The 16,187-nt window shown below is 37.6% G+C and overlaps 2 protein-coding genes across 13 annotated transcripts in view; one reads left to right on the forward strand and one right to left on the reverse strand.

The window, feature by feature from the left end:
- NRG4 (neuregulin 4) overlaps positions 1-6,908 on the forward strand; it is a 137,229-nt gene extending 130,321 nt beyond the window's left edge. For all 10 annotated transcript variants that reach the window (XM_067755028.1, XM_067755035.1, XM_067755063.1 and 7 more), the window contains one exon: positions 5,734-6,908. In XM_067755028.1, the coding sequence (XP_067611129.1) occupies positions 5,734-5,792 (59 nt within the window). In that variant the 3' untranslated portion in view covers positions 5,793-6,908. The remainder of the gene's footprint in view (positions 1-5,733) is intronic.
- A 1,371-nt stretch (positions 6,909-8,279) lies between these two features.
- FBXO22 (F-box protein 22) overlaps positions 8,280-16,187 on the reverse strand; it is a 30,380-nt gene continuing 22,472 nt past the window's right edge. For all 3 annotated transcript variants that reach the window (XM_067754940.1, XM_067754929.1, XM_067754949.1), the window contains exons 6-7: positions 14,504-14,669; positions 8,280-9,455 (exon numbers count right to left, since the gene is read on the reverse strand). In XM_067754940.1, coding sequence (XP_067611041.1) covers positions 9,038-9,455; positions 14,504-14,669 — 584 coding nt within the window. In that variant the 3' untranslated portion in view covers positions 8,280-9,037. The remainder of the gene's footprint in view (positions 9,456-14,503; positions 14,670-16,187) is intronic.

Genomic DNA, 16,187 nt, shown 5'->3' on the forward strand with positions numbered 1-16,187 from the left:
TCACTGCCAAATCCAATGTCCTGAAACTTTTCCCCTGTTTTCTTCTAAGAGTGGAGTTTTAAGTCTTAGGTTTAGGTCTTTGATCCGTTTATATGGTGTTAGATAAAAATCCAATTTCATTCTTTTGCATGTGGATATCCTATTTTCCCAACACCATTTGTTGGAAACACTGTCCTTTCCCATTAAATGGTCTTGGTGCACTTCCCCCAAATCATTTGACCATATATGTGAGGATTTCTGGATTCTTTATTCTACTCCACTAGTCTATATGTCTGTTTTTATTCAGTACCACAGTTTTGATTATTGTAGCTTTGCAGTAAAATTTGAAATCAGGAAGTGTGAGCCTTCCATCTTTAATCTTTTTCAAGATTGTTTTGGCTATTTGGGGATCCTAGATATTCTGCTTATTTTTCTATTTTCTGTAAAAAATGTCATTGAGATTTTGAAGTGGATTACATTGAATCTGTAGATCACCTGACATCATACCAGTATTGTCTTCCAATCTATGAACATGTGATGTCTTTCCATTTATGTGTCATCTTTAACATCATTCAGCAATGTTTTGTGGTTTTCAGTGTATAAGTCTTTCACCTTCATTAAGTTAATTCCTATGTATATTATTGTTTTTGATGCTATTGTAAAGGGAGTTATCCTAATTTCTGTTTTGGGTTGTTCATGTTAGTGTACAGAAAGGCAACTGATTTTGTGTGTTGCTTCTGTATGCTTCAACTTTGCTGATTTGTTTCTAAGTTCTGACAGATTTTGAGGTGCAGGGAACATTAGTGTTTTCTACATATAGGATCATGTATTCTGCAGAGATAATTTTACTTCTTCCTAATTTCAATCTTTTTCTTGACTAATTACTCTGCCTCAAACTTCCAACACTATGTTGAATAGCAGCAGTAAAAGCTGCATCTTTGTCTTGTTTCTTTCAGTCCTTCTCCATTGAGTATGTTAGCTATAAGATTTTCATATGTGGTCTGTATTATATTGAGGTAGCTTCCTTCAATTCCTAGGGGAGTGGTGGGTTTTTTTTTTTTAATCAAAAAGAATTTTGTCAAATTCTTTTTCGGCATCAACTGATGGGATCCATGTGTGACCCTCATTCTGCTAATGCAGTGTATTGTATTTGATTGGATTTTCATCTGTTGAACCATCCTTGCATTGCAGCAATAAATCCACTTGTTCAAAATGTATAAAACTGTTAATGTGCTCTTGAATTCAGTTTGCTAATACTTTAAGATGTTTGCATCAATATTCATCAGGGGTATTGGTCTTTTTCTTTTCTTGTGTTGTCATTGTCTGGCTTTGGTATCAGGGCAATACTGGCCTTATAATATGGATTAGGAAGTGTTCCCACCTATTGAATCTTTTTGAAAAGTTTGAGGACTGGAGTTATTTCTTCTTTAAATGTTTGGTTGAATTGAGTAAAGCCAGAGGTTGCAGGATTTTCCTTTGTTGGGAGGTTTTTGACGGCTGATTCAATCAATCTCCCTTCTACCTATAGGTCTATGTAGATTTTTTATTTCTTCATTAATCAGTCTTAGTATGGTTGTGCTTTTGTTTTTAGAAATATATCCATTTCATCTAGGTTATTCAACTTGTTTAAAACTGCTCATAGTACTCTTATCCTTTTTATTTCTGTAGACTCATTAGTAATAACCCTACTCTTATTTCTGTTTTTAGAAGTTGAGTCTTCTCTTGTTATTGATCTAGCTAAAGGTTTTTCCACTTTGTTAACCTTTTCAAAGAACTAGCTTTTAGTTCAAAATTTTCTATTGATTTTCTTTTCAGTATTTTGCTTATCTTAGTTCTAATCTTCCTTCTACTAGCTTTGGGTTTAGTTTGTTCTTCTTTTTCTAGTTCCTTAAGTTATAAAGTTAGAATGTTGATTTCAGATTTTTTTTTTTTAAACATAAGCATTTACAGCTAGAATTTTCTGTCTTATGGGGTGCAATGAAAGCAGTGCTGTTTTGGTATGTTGTGTTTTGCTTAATGTATTTTGAGGATGTTATTAGATGTGTAAATGCTTATAACTGTAACATTGTTGTATAAAACCTTTTAACATATAATGTACTTTTCTGTCTCTTTAAATCCAAAAAGGTTGTAAGTCTATTTGTCTCATAATAATATACTGTTCCCTTTTGGTTACTATTTGCATGGAATATTTTTGCTCCTTATTTTCTGTGTTAGTGTCTTCTTTTGTGTTTTGTTTTATAGTGAAACATTTAAATTCTCTTTTTTCCTTTTGTGTGTATTCTATAGCTATTTCTTTGTGGTTACCATGGGGATTCCATTTACCATCATGAAGTAATGACACTAATTTGAATTTACAGCAGCTTAACGTCAATAGTGCATAAAAACTTTGCTCTTATATAACTTTGCCCTCACTCCCTTTCAACTATTACTGTCACAAGATTACATCTTTAAGCATTGTGTCTAAAAACATAAACCAACTAAAAACATAAACCAGTAATTGTATTTTTATATGTTCGTTCCTAAATTGTGTGGAAAACAAAGAGTTACAAATAAAAGTTATAATACTAGCTTCTATAATTGTTCATGTATACCTTTACTGGAGAGCTTTACTTCTTCATATGGTTTCCTGTTCCTATCCTTTGTCCTTTCATTTCAACTTGAAGAATTTCCTTTAGCATTTCTTGCAGGGCAGGTCCAGTTGTATCAGTGTCCGGTAATGTTTTAATTTCTTCCTCATTTTTGAAGGACAGTTTTGCCAGATAGAAGATTTTAGGTTGACAGTTTTTTCGAGAAATCTGATAATCTTATTGAAGATCCCTTTTTTTTTTTTTTTTTAATGTGGTACGCTGGCCTCTCACTGTTGTGGCCTCTCCCGTTGCGGAGCATAGGCTCCAGGCACGCAGGCTCAGCGGCCATGGCTCACCGGCCCAGCCGCTCCATGGCATGTGGGATCTTCCTGGACCGGGGCACGAACCCGTGTCCCCTGCATTGGCAGGCGGACTCTCAACCACTGCGCCACCAGGGAAGCCCTGAAGATCCCTTTTATGTGATGTTTCTTCATTCTTGCTGCTTTCAAGATTCTTTCTCTTTGTATAGCTTAATTATACAGATTTTCCTCCAGTTGCAATGGGGTTGTATCTTGATAAACCCATGGTAAGTTGAAAATATAAGTTGAAAATGCATTTTATATACCTAACCTACTGAACATCATAGCTAAGCCTATCCTACCTTAAATGTGCTATGAACAATTACGTTAGCCTGTAGCTGGGCAAAATCATCTAATACAAAGCCTATTTTGAAGTGATGTAATTTACTGAATACTGTACTGAAAAACAGAATAGTTGTACATGTATTAGATGTTTACTCATGATCATGCAGCTGACTGGGAGCTGCAGCTTTCTGCCACTGCTAGGCATCATAAGTGCATATCTTACTGCATACTGCTAGCCTGGGAAAAGATCAAAATTCAAAACTTGAAGTAAGTATGGTTTCTACTGAATGCATATCATCTTTACACCATTGTAAAGTTGAAAAAATCCTAAGTCAAATTGTCCTAGGTCAAGGACCGTCTATAATGTATCTTGGTGTCTCTTTTGACTCTACCCTGTTTGGAGTTTGTTGAGCCTCCTGATATGTACATCCATGTCTTGCATCAAATTTGGCAAGCTCTTTTGTCATCATTTCTTCAAATAAACTTTATGTAGCTTTCTCTTTTCCTTCTGGGACTCCTGTTTCATCTTCCATTTGATGGTATCTTACAAATCCCTTCTATTGTTTACTTTGCTTTCTTAGACACAATTACTTCAACTGTCCTGTCTTCAACTTGCTGATGAGTTCTTTTGCTTGCTCAAATCTGCTGTTCAACCCCTCCAGTGAAAATTTTGTTATTGTAACTTTCTGCTCCAAAATGTTTGGTTCCTTTTTATAATTTCTCTCCACTGGTATTCTCATTTTATTCATCACTTTCTTGATTTCCTTTAGTTCTTTGAGCATATTTAAAGGTCTTTTTCTAGTAAGTTCAATGTGTGGGCCAAGCCAGTTTCTGTTCCATTGAATAGGCCTCGTTTCCCTGTTTCTCTGTATGCCTTACAGATTTTTTGTTGTTGAAAATTGGGCATTTCACTATTACAGTACTGTAATTCTGGATATAACATTCTCTTCTATTCCCAGTGTTTACCAGTTGTTGCTGACTGTTGAACGCTGTTGTTCATTTGTTTTTGAGACTTCTCCAAGGTACTTTTACAAAGACTATCCCTTGTGTGTGATCACTGAAACCTCTGTTCCTATTATCTCATGTTCAGCTGTTTTTAGAGATTTCCTTGAATGCCAGTTCTCCTTTCTGCATTTCAGCTGTGTGCTAAGGCACTCCTGCAGCTCTTAGCTAGGCCTGCTTCTATCCTAGGGATCAGACCAAGATGAAAACCTAAGGCTCTCTTAAATCTTTTCTGAGCATGTTTTGCCTGTGCATTCATTTGGCATTCTATATCTTCCCCTGGGTACAACTGCTTTTGAATGCCCAGTTTCTCACAAATCTCACCCCAGCTTCTCCTCTAGGCCTTACACAGCCTGTTTTATGTCTTCACCCATATCCAGGTGCCTGTGATTCTGCAGTCATCTTGCAGCTTTCACAAGCAGTGCCTACTCTTTCTTGCCTGATTTCCAAGTTATGCAAAACAGTGATGAGCACCTTGAGTCAGTCCTTCTAATCCCCCCCCCCCCCAGATTAGAAAAGACAAACAGTGATTTGCAAATAAAGTCTATTCTTCCTCTTCTGGTTTGAGGGAGGGAACTGGAAACTATCCTTCTGTCATTTTAAGAATAAGAGCACCACTGCATGGGAGGCAAGGGTGAGTAAAAAATCACAAAACTTTCCTACCATTCTGAGGATGGGTTTTCTTCACTGGGCACTGTGTTAGTTGCTGTAAACCTTTGTTTTCCAGAGCACCAACAAATTCGGTTCACACAGTTGCTAGTGTCACTCAGCTCAATTATGTTTATTCCTATCTGTAATTCTAGTATCCTGACTAGGCCTTGAACAGAGTTATGTTTTAGATACATGTATGGTAACTGAATTTTGGTTAGATGTGGAGGTATTGTGAAAAGGTTAAGAAAATGGTCTCAATTATCTTCACTGATTTACATTTAAAATTAATGAATATATGTATTTTTTCCAATTTCTTGTAATTATCTTGCCTTTTTTACTGGCTGTGATGTCACTAGAGAACAGTAACTTTTATAAAAACTTTATGAAGTGAAATGCTCCATACACTCTTAGTACCAAGACATTAAATGAAGTTTATTGGGGCTTCCCTGGTGGCGCAGTGGTTTCGAGTCTGCCTGCCGATGCAGGGGACACGGGTTCGTGCCTCGGTCTGGGAAGATCCCACATGCCATGGAGTGGCTGGGCCCGTGAGCCATGGCCGCTGAGCCTGCGCGTCCGGAGCCTATGCTCCGCAACGGGAGAGGCCACAACAGTGAGAGGCCCGCGTACCGCAAAAAAAAAAAAAATGAAGTTTACTGGCCTCTGCCAATGTTTTCTACTTTAGAGTAGCATATATTCTTCTATTCTGTCTCCATCATGGCATAAGGCAGAAATGAAACAAAAATAATATGTCTTGTAAATATTTGACTATTTTTCTCTACACAGGCTAATATTAAAAAAAACTTTCTGGTAACATTCTTTACATAGCACATGTATTAGTTTTGTTTATTTAACAAAGATGTTATTACTAATACTATGTTTTGTTATTTTAGGATTTTCATTAAGCAGACTCATTCCCTTTCTACAAATGAAAACCAAGTCAGTCATCTAAAATCTCAATTTCAAATCAAGAGGATTTAGTCTTCTGTTTTCATTAAAATGGAATTTATGGTGGTGCTCAAATGGGTTAGACTGGGCACAAAATGACAGAAGTAGATTTTTTTCTCAAAAATTTCTGCAGAATGCCTAGGAAATTCTCAGATTTGTAAACGTTTATTTTACATTCTTTGCATGTTCATTGTGTTAAGTTTGTAATATAAATTAGTGGCAAAACTCTTGCTGTTTGGCTTCTCTTACTAGGTTGAAAAGTTGTTTTATTTACCAATGATGCAGGTTTAAGCAAAGTTGAGAATTAATTACAGTAGTGAACTGGCCTTCTGGACCTCCTTCATTACTCTAGCTCACAGACTATTAATTATAACAATGTGTAGGGTGTCTGTTTTGAGATCTTAATTCCAAGCTTCCTTACTCTTTTTTATATTGCTACTTGGCATTTCAAGGAGTTTATTCCTTTGAAGCAGCCTTTAACAAGGCAAATTGTAGCTGCAGAAAGATTCTGCTTTGAAAGCACATTAAGGAAATCAATATTTTTTAAACACCTTGATTAAACTATCCTATCCTTGTCACTTGATAGAAGACAGCTCAGTATTGTAAAGAAAACAGTAAGGGTACATCTTCTCTTTTTGTGCTCATGTCAGCTTTTTCATGTGATCATTTTTCCAGTTTCACAAATAACTACAACAGTTGCCATTTCTAGGAATTATGTTTTTAGCTGAAACAGTAACTTTTTCTTTAATGCCTGCTTTTAAGACAAGCCTTTCAAAACCATAATAAATTGTTTTAACTTTGGTTAAATTATCATCCCCCCCCCCAACTTCCACAGAAATGTCAAAGCCTCTGAGAGGCAGGGCCAATAACTTTTGTTTTCATCAGTACTACTCCTTCAATTGGTTCAACTTCTTCCCTTTCTATTTTGCACCAGGGTTACAATCTTGTGGCCAAATGAATTTACTGTTCCTAACAAGCTCCAAAGTCTCAGCTATAAAAAGGAGCCATATATTAACCTCGAATACTGTATGAAATGACCTTGCAGCAGACTCTCCTTTGAGTAGTAATAAAACATTTTATGTATTAATTTGAAAAAAATAAAACAGTTCATTCAACCAGGTGCATTTTGTTCATATTTCCATTTTCAAAATCTTTTTTCCTCTACTGTTCAGTCAACTCTGGTTAATATCAAGGACAAAGAAAATTTACAAAGTATTTTCCTTATATGCTATGTAAGCATAACCAAGGACTTAAATTTTGAGATATTCTCTACTTGATAATGGGTACCAATGTCAAATAATAGAAGAGTTAATAAATAAAAATGGCTAAATATTAATATTCACAGATTAAAAGTTCTATGGCAATCAAACTTTTCTTTGGACTTTCTTCAGGAACTAAGATTGAGTATAACCATAAATTAAAGAAACTTTTAAGTATTTTTATCATTTATATAAATAAACAGCAAGAAAAGAAATCTTTTGAAGTAAAAATTGGTTTAAAAAAAGTGATTAAAAATAGAAAAGCAGGGGCTTCCCTGGTGCAGTGGTTGAGAGTCCGCCTGCCGATGCAGGGGACACGGGTTCGTGCCCCGGTCCGGGAAGATCCCACATGCCGCGGAATGGCTGGGCCCGTGAGCCATGGCCGCTGAGCCTGCGCATCTGGAGCCTGTGCTCCACAAAAGGAGAAGCCACAACAGTGAGAGGCCCGCATACCGCCAAAAAAAAAAAAAAAAAAAAAAAAAAAAAAAAAAGCAGGAATGTTGTTAATATATTTGATTTCACTTACCTTGCGAGTTTTCTTCTATGCCATTAAAACCACTATTACAAAAGTGCCATATATTATATCATACTGTATTAGAATATGCTAATACAGATATCCTGTAACAAAGACCTGGAAAAAAACAAGTGCCTTAGGCAAGAATTATGTTAATTTCTGTCTTGTAAAACACTCTGGAGATAGGCAGTCCAAATCAGTAATGGTAGCACGTCAACAAAACTGTATGGCAACCTAGGATCATTCTGTGTGATCGCTTCCACAATAGAGCACTGCCTCTTCTGTAGAGTCTAAGATGGCTCACAATCATATACACTTCTAAGCAAAAGGATCGAAAAAAGGCAAAAAAAAAAAAAAAAAAAAAAAAAACAGTCTGTTTTAAAGGACACGTTATCATTTCCCTCACATTTCACCAGCCAGAACAGTCATACTTGCAAGGGAGACAAGGATGTAGTCTTTATTCTGGTGTGCATGTGCCTAGCTGAAAATCAAAGGTTTTATGACTGTGTGAAAAGGAAAGAATGGCTATTGGGGGGGAAACTGGTTTTCTCTACACAGATTTCATTTTGATATTTACATAATGAGAAATTTAAACTTGAAAAACATTTTACTGGAAATATGCCAGGATTTGCTAACTAACAAATACCATTATTCTGGGTTTTCTTTTCTAAAGGATTCCTTCACTCACTCACTAAAAGCAATGAAGTACACAGCTATCTGAGTTTCCAAGGTATGTTTTATTGGTATAAAACCAAAATAAGGTGATGTAATTGTCTCATCTGCCAATTAGTTACATAGAAGTAGGTGAAAAAAAGAATTTTCTGTTGCAATTTCTTTATTGAGGGGAAAGGAAAATTTTTTTCCTTATAAGGTAATAAAATACTGATTAGTCTTGGCAATTTATTTGACTAAGCAACTTTAGAGTACTAAAACAAAAATAGTTCTTTAACATTTATCAAATAAGTAAAAAGTCAGCAATTTGTTACAGCTTCTGAAAAAAATGGTAAAATTGTAAAGCAGAGAAAAATTTCCCAAGCCATCTGTGTATTTTTCTCCTTTATTTAAGGGAGAAAAATATCTTCATGAGTCTGCTGAAAGATCATCTAACATTGCAGAGGTAGTCATGGAATGTCTTAAATCTCCTTTCTGTTGATGAATCCTTTTTCAGTCTTCCTATGCAGAAGACTATTTAAAGTCCTATCACACAGCAGCTACATATCTGGTGCAGTATAGCCATAATTGGTTCACTTGTGCCTGATGCAAAAGCTCTCAACTCCCGGTCTTGCATTACATCATGTACAAACTTGTCCTTCACCTAATATATTAAAAACTACCAAATAATCTTCAGAATGTCAAAGCTACAAAACAGATACATATAAAGTTTTTTGTTTGTAATATACATATCCCAAGTTTCCATTTTCTGGAAAAGACAGAGCCCAAAAGTTATACATTGTGAAAGCCACTTTACAGGTGGCTTTATTTAGATGACCCAAGATGAATTAGTGCCATTATTGTTGTATAGCTGTGAAATAGATCATCATCCTTTACCTCATTACATTTCTTCAATATAAAGTTTCCAGTGACTATGCGATCACATCCAATTTCTCCATTTCCAAAGAAGCCAAATAAAGGAACACTAGGAAAAAACTTTCTAAATGCATCAGCCTCCACATTCCCCTTGTCTCTATAATACTGAAAGCCCCTACCAACACACGCAAACATGAAGCCAATGGTATTCTGCTCTGGAATGTTGGCTGCTTTGAGGCGCTGCATCGCAGCCTCAGCAGTCTTCTCGTCATTGACATCCTCATTGAGAAGCACTGTGGCACTCTGGATACGATGTCCACTAAATGACAGTCCAACCACACCGGTGGCATCAATATCCAGAGGGTTCCTAGAAAATTAAATTAGAAAAGTGGCAATATATCATGAAACACCATTCAAATTTACAGTATAAAAGAAAAATCCTCCTGATTCATTGGTTGGGAAGTGCTGCCTCAGTCTACAGTTAGTCTGAGGCTCTCTCTCCCTGATCAGAGGACTGTAATAAGGGTTAAAAATTAAACTACTGAAATTAATATATTAAAAGAATGCAGAAGGCAGATCTACGGAGAAGAAAGCAACCATTTCCTCAGTCACAGATACAAAGGGGCAAATGCATCATCTCCACAAAGATTTCTAAAATCCAGCCTGAGTTTTAGAAGGGTACAGAGTATTCTTACCTTTCTCACTTCCCTGAAAAAGGAATCTTACAGTTTTATGCATATATACTATGATATGTATTAAAGCTTTTGGTATTATTTACCTCTTTGGTATCTTTTCTCCCCTACCTCAGCTGTCAAATTCTAAAAGAGGTGTATTAAATATTCAATCATGGAGGATAATTTTATTAAGAACCCATAATTCCAGAAGTTTTAAGCTCTATACTGTTTGGTCCATAAAGGAATAGACTATATTGCTGTGTCTTATTTATTGCTTTGACCTGATAATTTAGCTTAATCTGAAGGTAAAATCATACATTTTCTTTTTGTTTCTATTTGCCTGGTATTTTTTTTAATGAAATATTTTATGGTTACTACAGAAAATAAAAATAAAATGCCAATAAAGTTGTAAAGCATAATACAGTGAACACCCATCGGGGAAAACCAAGTAAGTACCTAACATTTCTATCAGAGTTTACGAAATGGGCAGGATTCACTGGGTTAAAAAGAAACTAAGACTTAAAAAGCTTAAGCACTGAGCAACTTAAGGCTAACTAGTGGCAAAACCAGTTTCTGAGGGGCAGAATCCATCTTCTGAAGTCTGCTGCTGTTCCTTTAACCTTATTACATTTCCTCTTTGGTATACAACTGCAACACGAGTCTCCTGCCTAAAAAGAATTATTCACCTTTTTTTGGAGGGAGCGGGGCTCCTATCTGGACATCATTAACATGGAGCACTGATTTACTCAATGGCTTCCCTTACTCCATGACACAGTGTAAAGACCACGTTAAAATTAATGTGTCATGTAAGAGGTAATGATGGTTGAGGGCATATTTCCCATATTAGGTATAAAGAGTAGATTATATACAGACAGCCATGCTAACAGGCTAGCACCTCAGTTATATGTCTGAGTGAGCTGCATTTCAAAAATCAACTGTATGTTAAATTGCCATTGCCCTATCTGTATATAATTTCAAAGTAAAAGCAAAGACAATAAGGAAAATTAGGCAAAAGGAGAAATAACCCACAGATAGCCAACAAGAATCAGGTATACTTATGCATGAAATCCAGTGCTTAGAGTTCAGTGCAGTTGGCTTTCCTCCCTTCTTCCTCAGGTTCCAGGGAACTCAACTTAGCTACCTGCTTTCCCTGATCCATCAGTGCTGACTACCAGGAGGGAGATGATGACTGGGACGATTTAAGCTGCTCTTAATGATACTGATCTCTAACAGTGTGTCTCCATGTCACCACTCTAGGATCCAAATACTAAACACAAATATAGAGAGAAACAAATAATAGTGCTTGCAGGAAACATCTGGAGGATGGGGGCGGGGGTGTGTGTGTCTCATTTTCTTGCTTTTGGAAACAGCTGATATTTATGTCCACTTAATTAGCTCAAACTCAAAATACTACATACTTTCATTGGAAATGGAAAAGTAGTAATGGTTCAAGATAGAAGAGCAAATATTTTTTATCTTTGAAAACAAAAGCCCTAATAATAAAATGAAAGATGCATCATTTTTGAGCTTGAAAAAGCCTTTCAAAAGATCTAGTACAGTATTTCCAATAACGTGTGCCAAGTAATATTGCTATATGTGGAATCCAAAAAAATGGTACAAATGAACTTATGTACAAAACAGAAATAGAGCCACAGATGTAGAAAACAAACTTACTGTTACCAAGGGGGAAGCGGTGGCGGGGGGAATAAATTGGGAGATTGGAACTGGCATATACACGCTACTATATACAATATAGATAATAAGGACCTACTGTATAGCACAGGGAACTCTACTCAATACTCTGTAATGACCTATATGGGAAAAGAATCTAAAAAAGAGTAGATATATGTATATGTATAACTGATTCACTTTGCTCTACAGCAGAAACTAACACAACATTCTAAATCAATTATACTCTAATAAAGATGTTAAAAAAAAAAGATCTAGTACAGTATTCCCAAAAATGTATGCCAAGTAATACCAGTCAGCCTGCAAGATGCTCCATGGACAAAAGGTTTTGTGGCCAAACAGATTTAAGAAGGGCCACAGGTAATAATATTCCCCCTCCCTCTAAAAGATCCAAAGTACTGAGCACAGTATTAGAGGCTCTGAGAAGTTTTACCATAAAGATGTACTGTTGAACCACACATTTCCTTTAGAGGAGGAAAACAGAGCCAGAGAGGAAGTGACATACATATGAACCATACGAAGTCCCCTGCATACGAACAAGTCCCCTACATACGAACAAGTTCCGTTCCGAGAGCATGTTCTTAAGTCCAATTTGTTAGTTAAGTCCAACAAAGTTAGCCGAGGTACCCACCTAACACAATCGGCTATATAGTACTGTACTGTAATAGGTTTATAATACTTTTCACACAAATAATACATAAAAAACAAACAAAAAATAAAACATTTCTAATCTTACAGTACAGTACCTTGAAAAGTACAGTAGTACAGTACAACAGCTGGCATACTGGGGCTAGCATCCAGTGAACAGGCAAGAAGAGATACTGACTGGAGGAGGAAGAGAAGGTGGGAGATGGTAGAGCTGAAGGATCGGATCGCTCTAGGAGATGGAGGGAAGCTGCAATTTCACTCACGCCTGACGCTGATGGCACAGGTTCTGGTTCCTTGCTGGATTCAGTTCTATCTACCGTCTTGAAAAAGTGATGTCTCGGTAGTAGCTCTTTTTTTCTCGTCACAGATGACACGGTAGCACTGGATGGCATTCTGAACAGCTGCTACAACCTTTGTGTACCATTTTACGTCCGGGTCCTATGCCTCAAAAAGTTAACAGTGCCTCCTCAAATAAAGAAAATCCCCTCGCCATTTCCTGTGTCGTGAATCTCTTCGGTTCTTCAGTTACTTCCTCCTCGTTTCTCTGGGCCCTTTCTCTGGGCCCCCAATTCCATCAGGTCTTCATTAGTAAGCTCCTCATGTTGCACAGCAAGGAGTTCAATGAAGTCGTCCTCTTGCAGACCTAGCTCCAGCTTCTCGCTGAGGGTCACTAAGTTGCTGAAGACCTCTTTGGATTCCTCATCCACCTTCTCAAATCCACAAAAGTCATGAACAAAGGTTCTTCCAAACCCCATTCATGGTGACGGCCGTAACCTCACACCAAGCAAAATCAATGTTTCTCATGGCCTTGTATATGTTATAGTCCTCCCAAAACTGTCACAAGGTTGTTCCTGATTTGTCACTTGCCTTTACTGCCTGACGAAAAGTGTGACATAAATAATATTTCTTGAAAGTCATTATAACTCCCTGGTCCATAGGTTGGATGAGAGACATTGTATTCAGTGGCAGATGCACTACTCTGACGTGGGATGAAAGCTGTCTGTGAATGAGGGGGTGACCCAGAGCACTGTCAAGCAGCAAAGGAATGCTGAACGGGACGTCCTTCTCCAAGCAGTATTTCTCTACCTTCAGGATAAAGTGGTGGACAAACCTGTCCTGGAAAATGGCCTGTGCAACCCAGGCTTTGGGGTTACTCTTCCACACAACAGGAAGAGAGCCCCTGGCTATGTTTTTAAGGGCTCTTGGGTTCTCTGAATGATAAACTAAGAGAGGCTTCAGCTTCATATCGCTGGAAACACTGCCACCAAACAACAGAGTTAGCCTATGCTTTGCTGTTTAGAGCCTGGCATCAAATTTTCCTCCTTACTGATGTAACTTCGGTCTGGCATCCTCTTACAGTACAGTCTCATCCACATTAAAAACCTGCTCAGGTAAATACGTGCCTTCATCAGTAATTTCTCGAAGCATTTCAGGAAATTCCTGGGCAGCTACCATATCTGCACTCACTACCTCACCACTTACTTTTACATCATGAAGGTTGACTCTAGTCTTGAACCAATGAAGCCAGCCGTGGCTGGCATTAAAAGATGTGCCCTCTGATTCTTTGCCATGTTTCTTCTTCAAGTCTTCATAAAGGCTCTTAGCTCTCTCTTGAATCAGCATTAAGCTGAGCGAGACTCGACACTGAGGCTGATCCTGCATCCACACACTGAGATGCTTCTCCATCTCCTCCATCACTTTTCCACACTTCTTCAATAATATTGTCAACATCACCGCACAGCAGACTTCACATGTTCTTGTCCTTGTTCTTTAGAATCGTGCCAATGGCTGAACGATTCATGTGATGATAATGAGCGACGTCTACCATCTTTTTGCCTCGCTCCACTCTCTCAGTTCTTTTCGCTTGGCGTTTCTTAGCACTATCAGCTACATCACCGCTGCTTTTATGCTTGCTTCCGGACATCCTGGGCTTTAATTAAAGATACTGTACTACTGTACTCTATACAGTACTGTACAGTACACAAAAGCATAACCACCTGTAGAGGATGCACGCATGTGACAATGTATGCCAGCCACGTGAACTAATTTACATGATTGGACATGCAAACGCACAAAAGTTTTGCAACCTGAAGGTTCGTTATGTAGGGGACTTACTGTATTGCAGTTACAGAGTACAGAGCTGTCAAGGGAGCTCAGTAGACAATGTTGAAAGTCAATTTTGAGGAGAGTATAAGTCCAACTAAGTTCTTAAAGGATAACATATATAAATTTCATTCTTCAAAGATAAGCAGAATTACATTGTGTGAGCCCCTCAACCTATGTCTATTGCAAAACGGAATTAATTATTAGCAATTCTTTAAGCATGTTTTTTAAAAACCCAAACACTTCCCATGAGAACATTTCCCACGATGTGCAGAAGAAATCAGAAGCACATCAGACATACTTTTCAGAGGTCAGCGATGCCAGGTTGTCCACCTGGCCTCCAGCCAAGATGACATTCATATCACTGAAAGTGCTCACTACATGCTGCAGATAATTATTGGCTCCCACTTTACAGCAATTATAGCCAAATACAAGGACCACACGAAGCTCAGGGTTATCTAAAAGACCTGCAAAGAAATGAAAAGAAACAATTAAAGATAGCCTTAAAAAGAAATCCTTAAAAAGGAATTCTTCATTTTATTATTTTGCAAAATGAAATGTTACTGCTAATGTCCTGTAAGCCTAGTTAAGTGCAATTTATTGTTTAAGCTGTCAAGTCCATTTTTTTTTGCAAACTTTAACATTACTCAAAATCTTTGCTATAATTAATTTTTCATCATTAAGAATACTAAATGGCTATTTGAAAATAATACAATCAACACTCAACACAAATAAGGAAGCAACTATGTAACTGAGCAGCACCCTTGGTGGGCCTTGGTGCCATTCCACACAGCCACCACCTGGAATGGAAGGGAACACTGGTTTACGAAGCACAGAGTCAGACGCAGTGGGAATTTAAACATCCAGAGAAAATGGACAGAAACAGCACTAACCACCTGTAGTGGGTTGAATGTGGTCTCCCAAAGACATATCTACACCAAATCCCTGGAAAAAAGAATGTGACCTAACTTGGAAAAGAAAAAGGGTCTTTGCAGATGTAATTAAATCTTGAGATGAGATCATCCAGATTATCCATAGGCCCTAAATACTATACAAGTATCCTTATAAGAGAAATAGAGACAGACAGAAGAGGCAATGTGACCACAGAAGTAGAAACTAGAATGATGCAGCCATAAGGAATGTCGATGGCATCAGAAGGTGGAAGAGACAAGAGATTCACCCCTAGAGCATCCAGAGGGAATGCAGCCGCATCAACACCCGGATTCCAAACTTCTGGCCTTCTGTACTGTGATAGAATAAATGTTTTAAGCCACTAAAGTTTGTGCTAATTTGTTACAGCAGCCTCGGGAAACTAATACACCATTAAAATACAGGCCTTATCCATATATTCCAAGAAAGGGAGTGGGAGTGAAGGTGGTTTAACCATTGGAAACTCATTCCAAAGCAGGGAAATATTCAATTCTGCAGCATATGGATGAAAAGCAGCTACCACTAGAGGGCAGCATAGTCTATCAGGAGGCAGGCAGTACTCATGCTCTCCCCTACAAGCTCCCAGGCTTTCACATGTGCCTCTTGCACCTTGTTTATACACTATCAACTTGAAATTTGCCAAAGAGGTGGCTCTGGGACACAAAAAAGAAAAAAAATCAAACACCTGACTCACATTTGAGTTCCCACTGACTCAGCCACATGACTTCCATCTTCACAGACGTAAGGGTAAATAAAGGTTGCCAGAAATAAGGCTCACTTAATAAGGAAACGGGGTGGAGCAGAGGTGAATGACCAATTCCTAACACCAAATAATGATTTATCTAGGGAGACTGCCTCTGGTCCATTTCTAATTCTCTATACGGTACATCACTGATCTGGAGAGTAAGAAGGATATTAGTACAAACCAGTACTTTCAAGATACCACATACCCCAAACCATTACTAAAAGGTCTTTTTCTCCACACAGACCAGCCCAGCAAATTTTCAGAGAATGTTTTTTTTTTTTTAGAATGAATTTTTAGAGTCAAAAGAGGC

Source organism: Pseudorca crassidens, chromosome 1 (assembly GCF_039906515.1).
Source record: "Pseudorca crassidens isolate mPseCra1 chromosome 1, mPseCra1.hap1, whole genome shotgun sequence".
Taxonomy (NCBI): domain Eukaryota; kingdom Metazoa; phylum Chordata; class Mammalia; order Artiodactyla; family Delphinidae; genus Pseudorca; species Pseudorca crassidens.